General features: G+C 43.0%; 3 protein-coding genes across 4 annotated transcripts; 1 reads left to right on the top strand and 2 right to left on the bottom strand.

Annotated features, from left to right (window-relative positions):
* Positions 1–1198: 1198 nt before the first annotated feature.
* Positions 1199–6526, top strand: ublcp1 (ubiquitin-like domain containing CTD phosphatase 1). Of its 2 annotated transcripts, XM_084564396.1 has the most exons (11): positions 1199–1321; positions 1653–1923; positions 2314–2405; positions 3122–3207; positions 3296–3411; positions 3579–3677; positions 4022–4059; positions 4204–4302; positions 4649–4765; positions 4848–4975; positions 5117–6526. In XM_084564396.1, the coding sequence occupies exons 2-11, from the start codon at positions 1770–1772 to the stop codon at positions 5142–5144; spliced, it is 957 nt and encodes a 318-aa protein (XP_084420522.1). In that variant the 5' UTR covers positions 1199–1321; positions 1653–1769; the 3' UTR covers positions 5145–6526. The 2 variants fall into 2 exon arrangements, with proteins under 2 accessions (XP_084420522.1, XP_084420523.1); XM_084564397.1 differs by having other exon boundaries at positions 1217–1923.
* A 176-nt stretch (positions 6527–6702) lies between these two features.
* Positions 6703–8497, bottom strand: il12bb (interleukin 12B, b). Its single transcript, XM_084564172.1, has 7 exons — positions 8343–8497; positions 7989–8171; positions 7734–7839; positions 7453–7622; positions 7154–7314; positions 6948–7066; positions 6703–6836 (listed from the first exon to the last, which is right to left on the bottom strand). The coding sequence occupies exons 1-7, from the start codon at positions 8428–8430 to the stop codon at positions 6809–6811; spliced, it is 855 nt and encodes a 284-aa protein (XP_084420298.1). The 5' UTR covers positions 8431–8497; the 3' UTR covers positions 6703–6808.
* Positions 8498–11434: 2937 nt separating this feature from the next.
* ubtd2 (ubiquitin domain containing 2) lies at positions 11435–20395 on the bottom strand. The gene is made up of 3 exons (XM_084564807.1): positions 20227–20395; positions 17038–17274; positions 11435–12848 (listed from the first exon to the last, which is right to left on the bottom strand). The coding sequence occupies exons 1-3, from the start codon at positions 20294–20296 to the stop codon at positions 12337–12339; spliced, it is 819 nt and encodes a 272-aa protein (XP_084420933.1). The 5' UTR covers positions 20297–20395; the 3' UTR covers positions 11435–12336.
* Positions 20396–20988: the final 593 nt, after the last annotated feature.

Below are 20988 nucleotides of genomic sequence, written 5' to 3'. Positions count from 1 at the left end.
AGGATGTAAGAGAAAGGGCTCAGAATAATAATGTATTATTTTATGAGTGGGGGCACTAGATGACAGTTTAAGATGATGTCAGTGATGCATTGTACATTATTCCTACTGGTAATGACTTTATTTTTTACTATTTGATATTTGATTATATGGGGATTCGGTACTGGGATATTGCTTAGTTGTACCTTATATTCCTTGAAATTTTTTTTCTCACAGTGCTCAGGATTGTTATTTTTTTGGCCCAAGTAGTTAAATAAAGTTGTGAACCAAGAAGCCATTGACTTGAGTGGTATACATTTTGGAACTGTATGTAGGCCACTATTACCACAGTCAGTTCTAAAGTCACCACCACCAGAGGGAGTTTTATTTGTTTTAAATGAATATGCTTCAATATGTTTCTTCAGTGCTGTTATTAAAGTAGTAGTCTCTCTTAATACTAAAATATGTTTGTTAAATAAAAAAAAACATTACTTTTTCTATTTAGGCTTAAAGTAAACATTGTATGATGTTAGATCTTTTAAAGGGGCACATGTGAAACAGTATAAAAAATTAACAAAAGTGAATATTCAACATTTAACAGCGTATATGTGTACTAAGAATACACAGATAATGATTTAAAAACTTTAAATACATATTAGAACAACTAGACAAAAAATTATTTCCTCTTTATTGTGTCTGACAGTGTTGACAAAAACAAAGTAATAACTGGAAAACGCTTATGTTTTGTTAAAAACAACACCGGTACATTGCTGAACAACCAAGACCTTGGTCTATAATGATATACTTTCAGATTTTGTAATTTAACTAACTTTTTCAAAATTAAAACTTGTTTTATCCAAATTCCCAAGAATCAGTGTCATACTAGTACATACTGTGTATATCATCTACTTATCATATACTGTATATGATGTTTATACATTTTATATTACCACATATTTCCATATCCTTGTTTATTCCATATATTTATATATATATAAATATGTGGTAATCTAAAATGTATGAAGATACAATATATATATATAGTATCTAAAAGTATAAATACATCTTTTCTTTGTCTTATATTCACCAGGTGACATTTGATGAAGACGTAAGTGGAAACTATTAAACGTTTTTTTTTTTATGTTAATCCGTTGAATGGTCGTTATGGCAACAAAGCCTTTTTACTACGTCACTGCCGGAAAGCGTCGGAACGCCGGGAACAGCAGAGTGTGCGCCTCTCGATGGATGAATGAAACTGAACGGCAAACTTCATTCATTCAATTAACTTCTGCACGAGATTTGCCTGTTTTTCCCGCAAGCGTTACTTGTTAACTTGTGCTACCAGGTAAGAGTTCCCACACCGTAGAGTTTAGTCAGCTAATATTAGCTTGTTGGCAGGTTACCGGGCGTGTTTACACTGCTGCTAGTAACTGTTAGCAATCTCGTGCTAAAAATATCAACACCATGGACAGTCACAGTGTCTCCTCTGATTAGGCTGCATTTGGCTGCTGTGTCTTGAATTAGCCAGTGAGAACAACACACGCTTAACAATTGTAATGCAACGGTATGCTCTCTGTGGTTCACCATTAGCTACTTCCTGTGATTTGCCTCAGGCTACAGCCAGATGCACACTGACACCCTTTCTGTTACTCTGCCTGTCCCCTTCTCTTTGCAAGGTGTGCATGTCTTGCAACTGTTCCTGGGAAAATTTGCTTACAGTCGTGTGTCTGTGAGCGTGCTTACCTAACTCCAGCCGCAGCCGTGTGTATGTGTGTGACGAGTCTGTGTGAGCCATGTCGGTGTCAGTGATCATAAAGTGGGGAGGTCAGGAGTACTCCATCAGTTCTCTGTCTGAGGAGGACACGGTGATGGACCTGAAACAGTCCATTAAGACCTTGACTGGGGTGCTGCCAGAGAGACAGAAACTACTGGGACTCAAAGTCAAAGGTGAGAGGGCATCACTGGTCACAAGTGTGTAGTTCCTGAGCAGGCTAGTAAATAATGCAATAACACATCTGAACCAGAAACGACAGAACTCTTGATTTGCTTTGGATATTTGCATTACCTTAAGGAACAAGCCCTCCTGAGTTAAATACACTTCTCTTTAAATAAATTCAACCCCACATTTCTGCAGGCTTTGGCTATGCTAAACCTCATTTATAATCAGCTCATGTCTTGTATGTACAAACGTGTCAATTTAAAGTCTGCGTTTACCTGTCTGCTGACAATGCGGTCTATAAATTATTTTATTTGATGCTGTAAGATGAGCATGGTTTGCAGCTAAAGTGACTTCGATCTGTTTCTACTTTTTCTTCTTTCTTTCATTCCCGCCTACAGGTAAACCTGCAGAGGATGAAGTGAAGCTGGGCTCTTTGAAGCTGAAGCCTAACACCAAGATCATGATGATGGGCACCAGAGAAGAAGGCCTGGTAGGTGGTGGGGTGAAGAAACTGGGCTTAGTTTACTAGCTATTTGACTGATTGACTCGCAAATTTGTAGGCTTACAAAGCATGCTACCTATTGAAAGTGTAAACCAGCTTTAAGCTTAATTGGTCAGGAAGTCACGCGGTTATGCTGCTATATGTTGTTGTGGTTGTGGACTCGCACGTCAACTTTGCCTTGACACAGTTACACCCGCAACAGTCGGCTTGCTACGGTTCGCCCACAACCTCAGAATTGGAAAAATATTCAGCCATGCTGCGAAAAACTAGCAGCAGGAAATTACATGTAAACAAGTCGACCGTCGCGGGTGCGCGCGGCGCTCAGAGATGACATCATCCAGGTCAGAAGACATCGTCCGGGGTCTGTAGATCGACCTACAGACCCCGGATGATGATAACAGGTAACTGTAGACTCAACGGAGAATAGCACTAGCGTACAATAACAAAATTTGGTGAAATGAACGAGTTTCACGGCAGATAATGCGTTACTTAGAGGCTGCGTTTCGGTGCCCCAGTCACTCCCACTATATGGATATACGCAGATCTAATTATCTTCCGATTGACTACAAATTGCGCAGTAGTTATATGGGTGAGTAAACGATCGTATTTTATGCCAGCAATAAGGTCCAGGTTGTTAAAAAAAACACTAGTTCCCCTTTATCTGACCGACTAACACACTTTTAAATGTGTTTTGTTTTGTGAAGGAAGAGGTTTTAGCCCCTCCCCCCGAGAACGATGACGTTGTCAATGATTTTGACATCGAGGAGGACGTCATTGAAGTGGAGAACAGGTCAGATAATTATGTGCGCCTTAGACTGCATAGAAGAATGTGAGAGGAGGAATCTGTGCGTGAAACAAATGTTGTTCCGTGCCTTTAGAGAGGAGAACCTGGCCAAAATAGCCCGCAGGGTGAAAGACTATAAGGTGGAGGAACTGAACCCTCCCAGAGAAGGCAAGAGGCTCCTGGTACTGGATGTGGACTACACATTGTTTGGTGAGTTACAGATACCTGATACTGATACGTGCACTTGTCTATCCAGGAATCTGGCTCATAAGTATTACTGTAGTTTAACTTTTACAATATTGCAACATTGATATCGACCAGCTTCACCGTTGCTTGTTTAACTGTGGATACTGTGTTCGGATCTTATGTGTGTCTAGATCACAAGTCATGTGCAGAAACTGGCCACGAGCTGATGAGACCGTACCTCCACGAGTTTCTGACGTCAGCTTACGAGGACTACGACATTGTCATCTGGTGTATGTCTCTCTTCTCTTCTCTTCTCTTCTCCACTTTAGTACACATGCTAGAGGACAAGCTGTTCATATGTTCCCCGATATAATTTTGCTCAGATGTGTTTTCCTGGTTAATTTCCCACCAGTTCAGGCCAAAATGAACATCTGGCTCACAAGGAGAAAGAAAGCAGAATGGGCCACGTCTTTAACAAATGTGTTTCTGTTTAGTGGGTTATAGATGTTTCTGGGGTCTGTAGGTCACACGTCACTTGTGTGGAGTTTCTGACAAAGTGACAAGCCTGTGAAAAGGAGTGAATATACGAGAAAAAAAAATGCGCACTCATCATTTATCTTTTTTTTTCCTTTAGCTGCTACAAGTATGAAGTGGATTGATGCCAAAATGAAAGCAAGTACTCTACTGTATTGTACCTTTGTTTAGCCAAAAGGTGGCAGTATTAATCAATTCAACCTAAAGCATTTGAGTGTTGATGGGATCTGAAGATAACACCAGTGTGTTTGTGTGTGTTTGTGTGTGTTTGTGTGCGTGTAGGAGTTGGGTGTGACAGACAACCCAAACTACAAGATCACGTTCATGTTGGACAGTGCAGCCATGATCACGGTACACACCCCTAAGAGAGGAGTCGTGGAGGTTGGTACACACACACACAGCTGAACGTACAGGCCTGTTTCACTGCTGTGGTTACACATACTTGCCAGTCATTTGGTACACTCATGAAAACATATAACATCTCTCTGATACAAGGATTGTATGGAGACAATTAAGGGAATACTGGCTTATAACAACAGTATAAAGTTGTATGCATCATGCTTGCCAAGCAGCTCTATCTCTTCTCTGGGCTGCTTCCTGTATGAGGTGCTTAGTGATGTATATTCTGCATGCTTTACCTTTTTATATTCTGATGAGTTTTAAGAAACTCATACATGAATAACATGTCTCTTAATTATTTTTTTTTCGATGGCTTGCACCTTTCCAGGTGAAGCCCTTGGGCGTGATATGGGGCAAGTACGGAGAATTTTACAACAGGAAGAACACCATCATGTTTGACGACATCGGACGAAACTTCCTCATGAACCCACAGAATGGTCTGAAGGTAGGCCGCCGCCATCGCCTCAGGTGTTTTCCGTCGCCGTGATCCACGCGTCCTGTTGAAACTCGTTTTGATCGCTTTATAGATCCGACCCTTCATGAAGGCCCATCTCAACAGAGAGAAGGACAGGGAGCTGTACAAACTGGCTCAGTATCTCAAAGAGATCGCCAAGCTTGAAGACTTCAGCGGACTCAACCACAAACACTGGGAGAGGTGGGCTCACACTGAACACTAATAAAGTCAACCTGCATAGCAGTAGTGAATAATGCGTAAATGTCGATATAGGAACACAAACAACAGGTGCTGCTTCGAGAGAAATATGAACTGAGCGTGTGCATATGTGTGTGTTTGTAGGTACCTATCTAAGAGGCAGCATCACTGAGGAGGCACCGCGTTATCGACAAAGGCTTGGGCTGGTCGCAACCTTCTCATCCTCCAGATCGCACACACGCGCACAATTACAGTTCCGTTATTTCAAAGCTTACTGTAAGTCCATCAAGGACTGAGATGGGCTTCCCACTTTATATATTTGCATGTCCTCTGTCTCTCCCTAGTCTTGAACTTTTTTTTTTTTTTTTACAAATATTGTTTACTACCACAACAATGCCAGTCACTACCAGTGTGGCACGTGGTTTGAGGTCACAAGCTACAGCTCTAACACCAACGTATGGTGGACAATCAGGCATCCATAGCTGCCTGACAGTATGTGAGATGTTTTGAACCTGCTTGATCTTCCAGGTGGGTGAAAGCATTTCCACATGATAGTAGTATTATTTGATTTTCTGTCACTAAAAAGAAGGCACACTATATTAAGCTGTGATCACTACGCCTCTCCGAACAAGTAAAAAGGGATGCGAGTATTATCTCACATGGTTCATGGCTCAGTAAGCGGTGACCTACATGCCTGTAGGAGCTTGATCAGTTACGCTGAGGCCGGCCGCTGAAAAACCAATAAACATTCAACACAAAATAATAAATAAAAGCAGTTTTTTGGCTAAAATCAAAGATGGATATATGCCCTTGGGTGTCTATCCGATGCCTGCAACGTATAATTTGTCATGCAACAATATGCAATAATCCATAACGCTACTGTAAGTTTAAAATCTCTCATCCTGGGACTGGTTGTTGCTAAAATACCTTCATCAAAACAGCTGACTGTGGTGCATGTTTGGGACATGTTTGGCTCTGTGTATTTGCCCAGAAATGTATAATGTGTTTTTCTGTGCAGCCGCTACATGCCGACTCTAGCTAGCTACACCGCTGGACGCACACATTCACAAGTCAAGATTTTGGTTCATTCGAAAGTTAATAGCCGAGACATGATGAGGGGAGTGCAAAGAAAAAAAAACAAAAAAAAGACGGCATCAAAAATGCATTGGTTTTTATTTTTTAGCTTTTGAAATTTATCAGCACTTATTGTCGACATTTATTTCAAGTTACGGATGAAGGACGGGAAGTTTTGAGTGGGAAGGCGTCTCCCACTCTGTTACAGCTTCAAGTAGAGTACCTGAAGCTCTCGGGAACATTAGGGATGTGATTTCTTCGGATTTTGTCAGGTTTACAGCAGTCCTTTTATTTCTCGAGATCTGAGAAATGTGAGGTCTTGATTAAAAACGTTTTTTTTGTGTGTGTTTTCCTTTTCACATCCCTGACATCCTGGCTGTAAATATGACAATAAACCCTTTTTTTGTACCGTACCTGCCTGCGTTGTTCATTGTTCCTCAAGACATTTAAAAAAGAGCTACCTAATTAATATCTTCCATTATATGGAGTTACCACCGCTGTATTTGAAATACATTTGAGATGTTTAAAAGACTCAGACATAGAAAATAAGTATGCTCATCAGTTTATTATGAAATGTGTAACAACAATTCTGGAAGTATTTCAATTGCAATATAAAAAATACAGTCTATAGACAAGTAATGTCAAATAAATACTGTACAGGTTTAAAAAAAAATATGCAAACTAAAACATGGGATTTAGAAAAATGTTTTTGTCCATTCTTCTTTTCTTCCGTCTATAGTGGCTGCTGTCCGGTGACAGGAGCTAGTGCCTCGCTTTGTTTTTGGCCACTCTGCAATAACAAACAAAAAAGAATTGATCAGATTCTCACACAAATTACATCTTCAGAGACAACAGCCGCCCAAACAGTTCTTAATCCCGGTGGTCACAGTGATGTACTTACGCGTACTGACTCCAGTGGCTCCATGGCCCGAGGGTGTACTTGTCCCGAGCTCGCACACAGAACACGTATCTCTTGACTCTGACGTTGACCTCGTATGCCGTCTCGCTGGTCGTGTTGCTCTGCAGAAAAGAGGAGGCAACTTAAATTAAAGACATCAATATGGGTGAACTAGAAGTCGGTAAAGGCAGCATGTATGTATTGGTTACCATGATGGAGGTTTCGCTGTTGCAGGAATGTCCGTTTTGGACAACCTTGACCTCGAACTCTAGGCCATAGAAGGAGCAGGGCTTCTCCCAGGAAGCAGGGTAGTCCCAGGTGAACATATTCCCATCACTGATGGTCAGGTTAGGGAGGGTTGCCGGCCTTACTACATGGGGTGAGAAGGAAGAGGAATGAGGTGGAGAAAGGAAGAAACACGACGGCGAGGATGTGTCACAAACTGTCTAAATGAATCCTAAACCATTAATTGTCGTTTTGATAGAAACGTCAAAATTCAGTGACTTACCAATCTCTCTCAGATAGAAAGACTTTGTGTACTCCTCTAGACGAGAGTAGCTGTGTATGTAGACGGTGAAGGCGATGCGGTGCTGTTCCTCATTGTACGGGCAGTTGGCATCCTGGCAGCGAACCCCAGACCCATCAGCGTCCAGCTCACAGGGGATATTCTCCATATTGCTGCATTCGAGACAAACCGGTTGGTTAAACAAGTCACGGTGCACGACATGGTGCTAACGTTCACTTTACAATGAACAGAACACGCGTGAAATATTATTCCTATGTCCTCACCGTTCCGCCTTAACCAGGAGCACGGCAGCGTTGGATCTGGACTCTGTTCTCGTCCAGGCACAGTGAAAGGAGCCTTTGTAGTTTGGTGCCGAGCAGTGGATATGATCTGGAGGAACAGAAACACTTTCTCGTTGGATTGTTGTGTTATCTTTCTCCTTTTTCCTCTTTTCTATTCAGTCCCCTTAATACATCCTACATTCTACCTCTGGAGATCATCTTTTCCACTACTCCCTCCCTCCATCTTTCTTATCTCACCTTCTTCATTGGCTATCCTTTTCAGAATGACACGGTCGTTGACTGGGTCCAGCTGGATCAGGACCTCAGTGTGGTTGAGGTATTCTCCGCTAGGGCTGAGGTGACAAGTGTAGTTTCCGGCCTTCATTTCTTCCACTACAACCTTGACCCGGTTCCCCTGCAGACGTGGTTTAATCTCAACACCTGAGATGTTACAACATGTTCGGTGTTACAACGGTGACAATACGGACGTTTTCCTTGTTAACCTGGGAAGCTAAATGTTTATTACGGCTGTGTCACACGCTTTATCATATTATATTGCAGTGCACAGGAGTAGTAGTTTTTGTACAAACAGTACCAAGACAGTTTTATTACCATTTTTCTTCCAGAAGATGGGCTCATTTTCATAAGCTTCTCCACAGGTCAGAGGAACATTCACCAGGGTTCCCTGAGCATGAGGCATCTTCAGTACCACAACTAGTTAAATTGTGAACAAGAAACACTCAGTCAATATATAAATTTTACCATATATGATAAAACATAGGGAATAAAGGGGAAGAATATTCAGTAGATGGTGAGAAGGAGATACCAACCGTTATCCATGAGAGTCTCGATGATTTCTTGGTGGCTGGAGGAGCTAAGTCCAGCACACAGGACTAGGAAGAGCAGTACACGCATCTGAGAGAAATGACAAAAGGTTAGCATAGAGGGAAAACTTGTACAGTTTGTTTAGATAAATTTAAGGCTTGTACGTAGACCTAAAGAAATGGAAACACTCAAGCAGCAGGGATTCATAGCTTTTTTCTTTTTTGCCTCAAAGCAAGAGTCTACCTATGGTCAACGTGTGTTTGCAAGTTGGGACAAGTTGAACCAGTTTTTGTCTCTTGCAAAAAAAAAGTGAAATTACAAAACAGAACCAAAAGACTCATAATACAACAAGATATTTGAACTGCTTTTCTCTTACGTTACGAATCTTACGGTCCTTTAGGTCTATATCACATATAGGGTGTGAGGATCCCGGCCACAAATTGGCAACCATTAAAGGAAAACAGCACCACTAAAGTACATTTAAATAATTTTAATACTACAATCAATTGACTAGAATCACTGAGACTTATATCACATATTGGTCCATTTCTTCTCTCAGTTAAATCTGACCTTAATATGTATAAATAAATGTAGTAACTTTGGATATAGTAGATCTTACCTTGATTGCCAGACTTGATCCAGATGTTTCACAGCTGAAAGGTGATCTGATAGCAGTCTGTGTCTGAGTGAACTCGGCATGCTGCTGCTGTATTTATGTGTGAGAGAAGCAGAAGGCTGTAAAACCCCAACCTGAAGAGGAACTGACTTTTGCAGCGCATATATGTGTGTGTGTCTATAATAAGGACCGGTATGCGGTGAACTGCTACCTGAGAGTATGAATGATGACATAATAGCGTGAGTTCAGTCCAACAATTGGAAAGGCCAAACGGCACCTGAATGAATTGTGAAGCAGAGAAACGGTTCGACGGGATTTCTTCTCCCGTCACATAGTTCTGCTCAGCTGGGTTTCCTCAAACATGAGGAAGATGATACAAAAAAAAAAGAGAACAAAAGAACAATTGTACAGTATTCCATGTAAAATTGTCTGTATGACTGTGCAACGACTGTGGGGGATGTAGGGACAGATACCAAAGAAAGGGAAAAGGAACTGGAAACACTTGAGTGTTTCCACATGACAGTGAGCGGCGGTGTGTGGTTGTGTGTCACTGAAAACTGAACAGGTAATTTGGAAAATTGTCATCAGAGTCATCAGAGTTCTCGGGAACAAGAAAGCAAAACGGTCAGTGGTGTCAACTCCAGAGAAAGAGAATAAAGTCACAAGGATGACGTAAAAGAACGATATTAATTGAGCAAATATGGAGAAAACACCAATACACGAACGTGACGATGGTTTATTAAGGAGTTTCCATTATTTTTCAGCTTCCACTATAACCACACTAACCTTTATGCAGGTATATCATTAATGATAACTTATAGACCCTTTCCTATAAGTACCCCACAAACCAATAGAGGTTTCGTTTGATTCAACACTGAATCTTTGTGGTTATGAGAGTTAACAAATGAGTCTTGTCCAAGCGAGGGTGTTTTGTGGTTTTCATCAAATTCTATTTTCACTAGTACATTACTAAGAGGGGAAGTGCTATTTCATTGCTTCCTTGCACACGCGCTTTGATACCATACCCTTTGTCCTACACCTTTACACGAACACGATGCTCCCTTACTGACAAACAACACATTTTGTCTCACGGGGCGTGCATGTTTCAAAATCAAAAGCCACAATTATTTTTTTTTTAGGCCTTAATTCCAAAAATGTGCAATGTTTACATGTATTTCCCAAAAATAAAAAGCCACCGTCGCGTTCCAGCCTCTTATGAGGACTGAAGATACCGCGCTGACATAAAAACACATCCACTTCCCTTTTGCGTGGTTTGGATATGACCTTTCAAGTTTAATAGCATCCAGTGGGGGGGGTCACTTAATCCCCTGCTTCCCCTGTATCGGAGAGGTTTTGCGTGAAGTCTGGTGTAGACAGTCGGGTTCGAGTTCCTTCCCTTCACCTGCCTGCCGCCTGAAAGTCTTTTGTTTGTTTGTACTCAAGCTGGGAATGCCAGTTGGCAGGACTCCATCCGAGCGAAGTGCGTGCATGTGGCTCCTGTCTCAAGGCCTCTTTGCATCAGTGGCTTTTTCAAGGAATTTCTCATGTTCTGGCTCGTCGTGTGAACAGATTGAAAAGAAGGAAGTTTGACAAGAAAGCAAAGGAAGCTGTTCTATTTTACTGCATTATATTATTGCTATTAGGAAAACCTCTAAAACAGATATTACAGATGAATATCAGTTTATGATGCACGTATTAGGCATATATTGTATGGAAGGAAATTCATAATTTACAACTTTTTAGGAAGGAAGGAAGTGATTAGCAGTGCAATTTAGACCATAAAAGCCTCACGTAGCTCTCTCCAGTGGTACTATAAAACTTAAAAGTACTGTGTTTGAACTGTTTCCTAGCTACACCTGTCACTTCTTTAGGCTTCTACTAGTTGCGCTCTAACAGAAGACTCCAGGAAATAGTTCCAGGCTAAACCACAATAGGCTATTTTAACATTTGGAAAAGCCAGACTGGCCGTTTCTACAATAAAACGCGAGCTGAATGCCTTTCTCTGCTCTGATCGGTGGTTTGTACCTGCTCATTAGACGGATGGGGATCACGGTGTGACTCACAATAGGGCGTATAAATGCAGGGAACAGGGAAAAGGCTATGACGGGCTCCAGTCTTCTTAAATCTGATCTGCAACAAGCTGCAGACTTTTAACCGTTTAACCTGAGCGCCGTTTTAAGCGAACGTGCTGCACGCCGGCATAACTAAAGCAGCAAAACGATGAAAAGGTTCACAGCAAACAATCAGACAAGAGACAGAGGAATATAAACAATGACCAGTTTTAATTAAAAACCTTTGACTTATTTTTTTTTAATCAAAATATGCAACTGTGTTTCTGAAGTCCGTCCTTTTCGCCACATGAGTAAGTGTGGTTGTGTCTTGATCATATATGAACATCCGCACACGCACTTATTTGCATCCACTCGCACACACAGGCCGACTACTTGATGTTTATTACATGATTAATCTGATTGTTCGGTGAAGCAAGAGTGAAATTGAGTATCTGATCCAGCAGCAGCTTGGTAACACATCCAGTCCAGCAATACCAAACTTCCTCTACGGGTGTTAGCGTACGGACTCAATCCTGACTTAAGTGTTCTTAACTTGATTGACATGTAGTTACAAAAATGCCTGGATTAACGGTCATGATTGTTAAACTATATATATATTTTTTTCTGATGTGTCTGAATTAAAAATGCATAACCCTGTAAGCCTTATAAACAGAAGTCATTCTGCCGACCCCGGCTTCGCCAGAGAGCAGAACTTGAATGGAAACGGGAGACACAGAAACATTCAAACATCAGTGTTGCCAAGAAAACCCTTTGAGCCATCTTACAAAGTTCACTTTTTGTTGTTTGGTTTCCATAGGAACAGTTAAAAAGACTTCAAAAAAGGTCAAAATTTCAACGTGTAAAACCGAAAGGAGGAGTCTTTTCTCAATTGAAGAGTCCTTATGCTCTGGCAGACGGCCGACCCCTGCCCAAACAATGCCCTTCTCAGCCAAGACCACAGAGAAGGGAAGAGAGGAGAAGAAAAGAGGAGAAGAAAAGAGGGGAGGAGAGGAGAGAAGAATCCACTTTGATTCTCTATCGTCCCTTGTTATCCTTCTTTTGTGCTGCCAGGTGACTGGTATGTCCAGCTCCAGGCTGCCAAGCCAGGGGGGAGTTAATTCTCCACCGGGGTTGGCTCTTGAGGCTGAGCAGCTACTCCTTCCACTGCCACTGGCCCAGACGCCTCGGGTGTATGTCCTGGTGTCGTTGTGGGCTCCGGGGGCGGGCGCTGGCTGAGGATGACCTGCACTACATAGTCCCTGGAGATGTTGAGTTGGTCCAAGCGCAGTCTGTCCGTCAGGGGCCGACCTGAGAAAAACCAGCGCTGGGTTGCGGCAGGCACGCCTTCCTGACTTTGCAGACGACGCTTCATCATGCCCACCGTGTCTGTGGAACGGACCGCCAGACGGAGGTCGCGACCCGTGGAGAGCCGGAGCCTAAGCTGGCACTCCCCTCCCGAACCAGGGTCGCTGGCGCTGCCTGTGGACGGGTCCGCGGCCCCCGAGTCTGCATCTGAACCGTCAGGCTCATCGGAGCGCTCTTCGATCATGTTGACGGGGGGAGAGAGGCAGTAGACCGGTAGCTGGTATCGATTCCCCAGTTCATCATAACATTCGGTCAGAGCTCCTGGAAGAACGAAAGAGACTTTCTGTTTTTATTTCTGAACAACAACTCTGAAATGTTGAGTTATGTTTTAACTCCAAAGGAATATCTAATGAAAAGTGAAGTGAAACATTGGCAGATCACTTCTGGATATAATTACCACATACTGGTATTATAAGGCATACATAAGGTAAATAATTATCAGGGGGGTAAAGTGAAATTTTTGATAATCCTTAAACTTTTCCATGAGTTGTTTCACCCTTCAATGAATGGGGTAAACAGATATAAAAACATGTCTTGTTCCATCATTCCACCTATATAGTTTCATATTATCGGTTGCAAACTGAAAGTAAAACACTCACTTCATTTTTCTCTTTTAACAAAGCCAAAACTGACCTATAACTCACAATTCACTGTAATTAGATGGCATGGAGAAATGAAAATTGAACTGTGTAGAAAATAAACACAGTGAAAGTATGAGAAAAGGGAATGTTGGATTACAGCATTAAAAAAAAAAAACAAAAAAAAAACACAGAGTGGTGACCAATTGCGAATCAGAAATTGAGAATAAAGAGGCGGTGGACAGAGGGGGAAATAAGCTGTAGGGAAGAGGTCATATTATTCCACAAACTGAAACCCAATTCTATACGTGGGGGGACCCCAAGGGGTCCTCAAGGGGATTTCAGACAGATAAGTCCCGTCCACAATAATTTAATGTGACTGCCCTTCATACCTGAAGTAATTTTATTTATGGTAATGTGTTTTTGATTCCAAGCTTGCCTGTCACAGATTTCAACTGTCAGGAGAAATATATAACGAAAAGCCAAATCGTTTCCAAATGTTTTATAGTTTTAATCGTTTTTAAAAGCTCGCTATGACGTTGTCGTTCTAAAAATAAGAATCCAATAATTCGACACAAGGCTGAAAACTCCCCCCAACAAAAACTCTCCTTGGTTTTCTGCCAGCAGTGCTCGAAAAAAGGTCACTGCGCCACTGTCGTGTTGTTTTATGACTTAAACTGGAGCGAGAGCCGCTCGAGACGGACAATGAGTTCGGTGCTGAGACTGAGATGAGTCAGCACAGGATGTCAGTTTCTGCTCTCTAGATGACGACTATGGTCAAGGTGAGGACACCACAGTGACGCTAGGCCTCAGGAAACATTTACGAGAGCGAGAGGCAGAAAGAGCGATCGGCTTACCGTGTTTTGTGAACTATAAAACGTAGTAATGTGGCTAATGAGCATACAGCACCTTGTAACCGCACTCACCAGAAACACACTTGTGTGAAAAGAAGTAAAATAATTATTTCATAACAACAAATTTCATTCAGTATTGTGAAATAGCTTTTGAGAATGTAAAGAATTTGTAAAGATGCTCTAAGGCACTGAAGCTCTTGAATATCAACAAAGGCAAATAAATCCCAGAAATCAGATTCACCAACCTCTAATACAGATAAGCTATCCGACCTCAGACACTTAAGCACATCAAACCGCTTTCACAAGTGCTAACTGTGACTGTATAACATATGTGGTCATACCCATGCAAATAAACACAAGATAAATGTTAAACATGGTTCCCTGGCAAGGTATCAACCCGATTTTTCCTCTCTAGCTTGTCCCACCTCAGTATTTATCTTCAGGTGTAATATGCTAATGGATCCAGGTGGTGCTAATGTCTTTCATTAAAAAAAAAAACAAGAGTTCAGATTGAAAAACATGCCCTTGGGGAAGGATCAGCCTTGCGTAAAATTTAAAAGATTAACTTCGGTGTTCAAAGCCAGAAAACATTTGTTTAGATGAAAAATGCAGAAGTGCTGCTTTCCATGGCTATGCCCGACGAGGTCGAAAACAGGATACAATCCAACACGCTGACCGACAACTGATGCAAACTGCCTGCAGAGTTATAGGCGGTTTATACTTCTGCGTTAAGTCGACGCAGAGGCTACGGCGTCAACGCAGACCCCTACATAGACCCTACTGACGTAGCTGATGTGCATCTCCCCAGAAATGTAACTACGCGTTGTGGCGTCGCAGGCCGCAAGAGCTGCGATTGGCCCGCTGGGAAGTAGCGTATTTCCGCATTAGTATTTCCGGCTGCTCTTCCATCTCCGCAAGTTTCGAATTGTTTGTTGGATCAATAAAGATGGAACACATCGAGGAAAAGGTTAACTGAGGAGGTTCGGAAATGCATTTGTATGACACATCTGAAAGTGGATAGTGAAGCAGGAGATAGAAACAAAAACTGAAACCCAACTGGGAACGCGTTCGGGTGTTTTTACAGAGCGAGCCAGACTGACGAGCACACAAGTATAAATGGCTGCCACCAGCGTAGGCTACGTACGTAGGTTACGGCATCAATGTTCCGCAGAGGTATAAACTCTGCTTTAGTCTTCAGTCTTACTTTCTCATCCCATCACTTGATCGCATCTCTAATGAACAGTGTGAAAGGTCTGGTTGGGGATTTGAGAGAAAGGTCATAACTTAGGGTCCATTTCCTGAATGGCAGAAAAATAAAGTCTCCACTATTAAAGGGGGTAATTCAAGCCTTTAAAACATTTTCAATGATTAATGGCATATCCCGCACAAACCTCACATTTCCTATCAATGTAGGGATGCCTACATTACGAAGGTAGTGTCAGTGGATTTGTCCACTGCTTTAGTCCGAATAATGAGGTTCACATTTGTAGTTTAGAGTGAAATTACTCAGTTACTGGACAATCTGTCCCATATTCAGCGGTAATCAGTGTTTGTCCATGGTTTTTGGTGTTACAGTCTTGACTCAGAAACTTTCCTTAAACAAAACTTTGTGTCCCATTTGCACTTTTTTCCCCCCTCTTATTGGCTAAAGCGGTGGAGCGAGGCCAAAACTGTATCACTGAACAATTAATTTAAACTGGAAGACAAAAGAAGGATATCAATCTGGAACCATAATTCTTACCTTAACTCTAAAATGCAAACATGGAGGGATAAATCTGTGAGTGGTGAACATGTTTAAGTGATCTGGCTGCTCTTTGGACTGCAGCGCTGGATGAATGAAGTGGTGATGTCAGGTCTGGGGAATCCACAGCTGCAGCCCAGCAGGATCTGATCTGACCAAGCCAAACTACTGAGGGGAATCTAGCAGGACAAGATACTCAGGCCGTATACAAAACGCCTGTCGCTGTCATATTCATTATCACGGCACGCAAGACATACAGAGCTTTAGTTCAATCAGCCTGTTACATTTACACTCTTCTGCACTGGTATACGTGTGAGGAAGGCACTCGTATATGAAAGTCTGGAGACACATTTGAAACTGAGAACGGCTGACGAGACAAAACAAGCCACCATCCTATACACATGACAACAGAAAAAGCGGACCTTTTGTTTTCCTCAGCTGAAGTTAATACGTCATTGTGGTAATATGAATCAGGAACGCCGCTCAAGCAGCTGATAATAACTGTGTGTAGCTGGTGTGTGTCGGGCTTTCTGAATCTGAGCCATGTCAATTTTATAGATTTGTTCTAAGTGAACACTCTCAAGTGTGTTTTTGAAGGTGCTCTATCTTTGGTACCCATATGTGAACGATGACTTCATTAAGAACTACTTTCAGAAGAACAGAAAAACGCCCCTTCATTTGTAAGGCATCGATTCCTCCTCCAGTATATACTGTAGTTCTAGTCTAAGCCTGAAAGCGTGGTCACTTAGAGGTTCTTTCGCTGCTATTAACTGCAGGCTGAATGCTGCAGATGCTTGCAATCAGGCCCATATTCACTAAAAAGTCAATGATGGTGTGAGAAAGCAAAAAAAAAAAAAAAAAAGGACACACGACCAAACACAAATCAGCAGTAAAGTGTGGCTAAGTTTACTTCCTGTTTATGATACTTCATGACACTAGATGATACTAAAATACTTCCCGGGGAAGTTTCGCTGTATAATTTACATTCTAAATTCTCACCCTGTTATTAGAACCTATTAATACTTGGGAGCCAATATTGAGAAGTGGTATGGACTGCTATCTGGAGGCAGGAACGTATGCCATGACCTTTTGAAGCCATCTCACGCACTCTCCTACAGAATATTAACTGCAGAGATTTTAACCTGTAGTGGCAAGAAAAGCGCAGGTGAAACAAATCTGCTTAAAAGCGACCCCTGTTCCATTAAGTGTCCGCACTGGAACGCAGCGTGTAACACAAACTATGACATGTCAGCTGCCAATTCACAGATGTGTGTTACCGTGTGGCAGTGTGATGCTGGCCCCGTCGAGGATGGCCTGAGCCAGCAGGTGGTCATTGCTCTCAAAGGCGCTGGCCGCCGCCCGCAGCGCATCCCAGATCTCCTTCCGGCCCTCGAACGCTGGCGCCGTATCCCAGAACTCATCTCTCTTGCTGCGCAGCTGGCCCTCCGTCATCGGGTAGTCACTTTTCCATTTAGGCCGCTCTCTCTTCAGGGGCTGGTTACGCCCTAGAGCCACTGGGAGGGAGGAGGAGAGAGAGAGGAGATGAGAGGGAGAAAAAATGAGGAAGCCAGGAGGGTCGGAAGGTAGTTGAAGAAGGGGGGCCAGAACGGAAAGACTCAGAAAATGAGTATGGGTGGGGTTAATGGAAGGCGGAGATGAAAGTAAATTGGAATATAAGTAGGAACCAACAGATAGAGACAGGGAGATGAGAAGGGGAAGTAGGAGCAAGAAGAATTACCAAGATAAGGAAAGAAGAACAACAAAGGGAAAAAGAGGATGTGGGAAAAGAGAGAAGACAGATGGAAAGAAAGATGACGAAAAGACAGAGAAAGAGAGAAAAGGTCGGGAATACACAGAGGTGGAGATTGAGGAGTAAGGAGAAGGAGATGTGTAACAAGAGTTAGGATTGATCTGAAACAAAGCTTCAGTCCTTCAAGCCTTCTCAGGTACACATCCGAGATCAGATGACAGGCTGAACACGGGCCCTACACCATAACATGATATATATACACGGAGCGTGTGCACACAGACTGAGCAGGCAGGACCGAAGCTGGAAGTGTTATGTTACTAAACCCAGTTAAAAGGTTATGGTTCTAGCTTCTAGCGGCGCTCCATCTGCAGCAGAATAGCTGATGAACAACACCATCTGGATCACCAGCGAAGGGGACGACAGGTACAGGACAGCGTGTACACGTGCGCGTTTGAGTACGCAACACGGAGACAGAGGAGAGGGGAGGATGAGGGATCAAGGTGTTGAGTTACACCTGCTGCTGGTACACATGTACTCGGATAATCACACGGCACGGCCGGATAACGGTAACCTTCAGCTGACTGTTCGTAGTAAGACATCAAACTGTCTGACTTTTTTAAATATCTGGTTATGTATAATGCAATAATAACGGTTCATAAATCCACCAGATTATGGTCCTCAATCAATGTATGTAAAATAATCTGAAAGCAATTTAGTCAGTCATTTTCCAGCAATACCTGCCCGAGTTCCTGCATATATGCTTACGTATTTTAGTGCCAACACATCACCTCTGGCCATTTTAACCAGAAATATTATCATACTACTCTTTCTTTCTCTGCTTTGGAGAAAAACAAATGTACACATGCTCAAGTCTAACGGCCTTGCCTCTGCTACGGTCAGGCAAGGTGTCAAGTAACGGCTGCTTGTTTTGCATCTGTACAGCCCTCGTGATACTTCACACTTCACTACGGATGGGAACACAGAACTGGTTCCAGATCAGAACCGGCTCCAAACGGTCCGCTCCATATGACCCGTACGCCTTTCGGAGCTCATCGGCTCCTTCATTCAGTGTCAGCACAGTTGCACATGGTAAAACACGGCGGTGTGACAGCATGACGTGGAAAAACAGTGGCGAGGAAGAAACGCTTCACTGCGCAAAGAATGACAACGGTTCTAGCCGTTTGCCTCTGAAATAATCAATTGACACGAGTAAAAAAAACAAAAGTGACTACGTAAATTCCTAAGTAACGTGAGCTGAAATTCCAGGAATGCTGTGTAACCGCTGCACGAGTGACACTGCTGCACATGCATAACTGAGAGGAAGTAACTTACGTTGCATGCAAGCACGCTTTTCCTTTGAGCAACAAAATCTAAATGAAGTGCCGTACAAATATTCTTGTGTTTAATGCGTTTTCGGTGATAATTCTCTGCTCTGTTCAGACTCTAAAGTGTGCTGAAACCTGCGATGCCCAACTGTTTCCCCCCCCTCACACTGAAAACTGATCAGGAATCAATAAGGGAACCGATGAATCATTAATCGCCTCGGTGACGATAAATTCAATTCCCTTTCCCACACTTTGCAGATGCTTACTGTTACAAACGTGACATCTAGTCAGTCAGGTGGGAGGTCTGACAAATAGTTTTAAACCCAGAGACAAACGTAAAGGAAGCCCAGGGCTCAGTCTCCACCCACTTTGCCAGCTCTATCTCCCAGTCTGTAATTAAAATAGCTCACTGGCCAGCAGCGGATCCCTTCCTCTGACCAGACATGCCAGGAAACGAGTCCTCGACAAACACCTCAGCTGTGCAAAAACAAAAAAAAAGGGCCTCAATCATGGTCATAAGCTTCTCTTCTCCTCTCATGTGCAGAAATATTTACTGGTTTAAAGCGGCCATCCAGATTATAGTACCACCAAAAAAAGAACAGCTATACCCCAAAATTCAACTTTTTAAATCATGTTTTCATGCACAAAACCCATATATATAACACTAAGCGCTACATGCACTACAGTCTGTGGCATTTCTATATTCTGCTTTCCTCTCAGGCCTTGATCACTAAACATGATGGCAATCTAACTTACAATGCTAAAAAAAGAGAAGAAGAAAAAAAAGCCACTTCCTTTATCATGAAGCTGCAGCACTCTGCAAGTTTTGACACCTCCTCCTCCTCCACTTTGCCCTGCACTTCCAACTAATAAACATGCTCACTCATGTGAAGAAAGCAGCAGATAATAAAAGCAGCAGCCGTGTGTGTGCACACACTGAGCTCACGGTGCGTTTAAACCAGAGAGCACAATTCAAATCACACTCAATCACTACCCGCATGCCCCTGCTGTCTGTGACCCATATTTGTTATGCAGAAAGCTAGCAAGCTAACTGGCTACGTTTTAGCCGGCTAGCTCAGTCAACACCAAAAAGAACAAAGGGGGAGGCAGCGTCGCACAGTAAACATGTCCCAGTTTGTGAAGTAGCGAGCCGACGAGGCGTCGTTTCTCGCTCCGAGGCCCGCTGCGCGGAGGCAGATCCCCGGCGGGGGGCTGCCGTGTTCGCCCGCGGCTCTTGTCTGGCTCGGGCACGGAGGAACGGGAAGGAGACCTCCAGCCAGGACAACATGCAGGAAGCACAGAGGAAGCCCCTTAAGAAGAAGAAGAAGAAGCGAGAAAAGAAGCCACGCTGGTGCGGCTACAGAGAGGCGTCGTTGAGCCCCGTAAGTTACCTCCAGTGCCGTCCGAGTTCTCGTTTAAGCTGCCCGAAGAGTCGTGGTGGCTCCCGACACAGCCACCCATGGATGTTTCGGCAGAGCAGCTCGGGCTAGGTAGCTCACCCCCCGGCCCACATCTAGAGCTAGAGCTACATCCACTACCCCTCTCTCTCTCTCTCTTTTTCTCTCTCTCTCTCTCGTTTTTTTCACTCTTCCCCCTCCCCTCTTTCCTCCCTTCCTTCCTTCCCTTCTCCCTTTCTCCTCGTTCCCTCCCTCCCTCCCCTCTTCATTGACGGGGCGCAGCGGGTGTTATCGTCTTCATCTGCGGCGAAAAGGAAGAAAGAAAAAGAAAGAAATACAGAAAGAAAGAGGTTCACATGGTTACAAGGTGACCAAGAGAAGGAAACAAAGATAGACGCTTAATTTGTCTCGAGGGGAAATCTGTATCCAATAACATCATTACACAGACAGGGGAATCACAGTCAGTAAAATGGTAAATATAAGACAGTGAAATGTATTTTTGAACCTGCAGCCAGTAGTAAAAAAAATAACGTAAAATAAATTAAAATACAAACTGTAAACTTGAAATTTAAACTTAAAAGGGGGTAGCTCGTATATTTGCATGCATTTACAATATTTTAAAGCAGCTGCATGAATAAAGTGCAGTAATGCAGTGGTACTTAAGTCCAGTTAAGGCTCACGGGGATAGAAACTCTTCTTCAGCCTCTTCATTTTTTGTCCTCAGACAGGGGAAGCGACGGCCTGATGAAGAGAGAT

The sequence above is a fragment of the Chelon labrosus genome (genome assembly GCF_963514085.1).
Source record: "Chelon labrosus genome assembly, chromosome: 17".
Taxonomy (NCBI): Eukaryota; Metazoa; Chordata; class Actinopteri; order Mugiliformes; family Mugilidae; genus Chelon; species Chelon labrosus.
Note: the sequence above shows the minus strand (reverse complement) of the source record. Positions and strands in the feature narration are given on the sequence as shown.

Bases quoted from the DNA above. Each gene is read 5' to 3' on its own strand.
- ublcp1 (XM_084564396.1), top strand. From the start codon at position 1,770: ATGTCGGTGTCAGTGATCATAAAGTGGGGAGGTCAGGAGTACTCCATC. The intron at 3,208-3,295 runs GTCAGATAATTA...CCGTGCCTTTAG, and splicing joins GTCATTGAAGTGGAGAACAG to AGAGGAGAACCTGGCCAAAA. The intron at 4,303-4,648 runs GTTGGTACACAC...GCACCTTTCCAG, and splicing joins CTAAGAGAGGAGTCGTGGAG to GTGAAGCCCTTGGGCGTGAT.
- il12bb (XM_084564172.1), bottom strand. From the start codon at position 8,430: ATGCCTCATGCTCAGGGAACCCTGGTGAATGTTCCTCTGACCTGTGGA. The intron at 7,623-7,733 runs GTGAGGACATAG...TCTCGAATGCAG, and splicing joins CTCCTGGTTAAGGCGGAACG to CAATATGGAGAATATCCCCT. The intron at 7,067-7,153 runs GTAACCAATACA...TCTTTTCTGCAG, and splicing joins ACAGCGAAACCTCCATCATG to AGCAACACGACCAGCGAGAC.
- ubtd2 (XM_084564807.1), bottom strand. From the start codon at position 20,296: ATGGGTGGCTGTGTCGGGAGCCACCACGACTCTTCGGGCAGCTTAAAC. The intron at 17,275-20,226 runs GTAACTTACGGG...CCTCCCTCCCAG, and splicing joins GAACTCGGACGGCACTGGAG to TGGCTCTAGGGCGTAACCAG. The intron at 12,849-17,037 runs GTAACACACATC...TCGTTCTTCCAG, and splicing joins CAGCATCACACTGCCACACG to GAGCTCTGACCGAATGTTAT.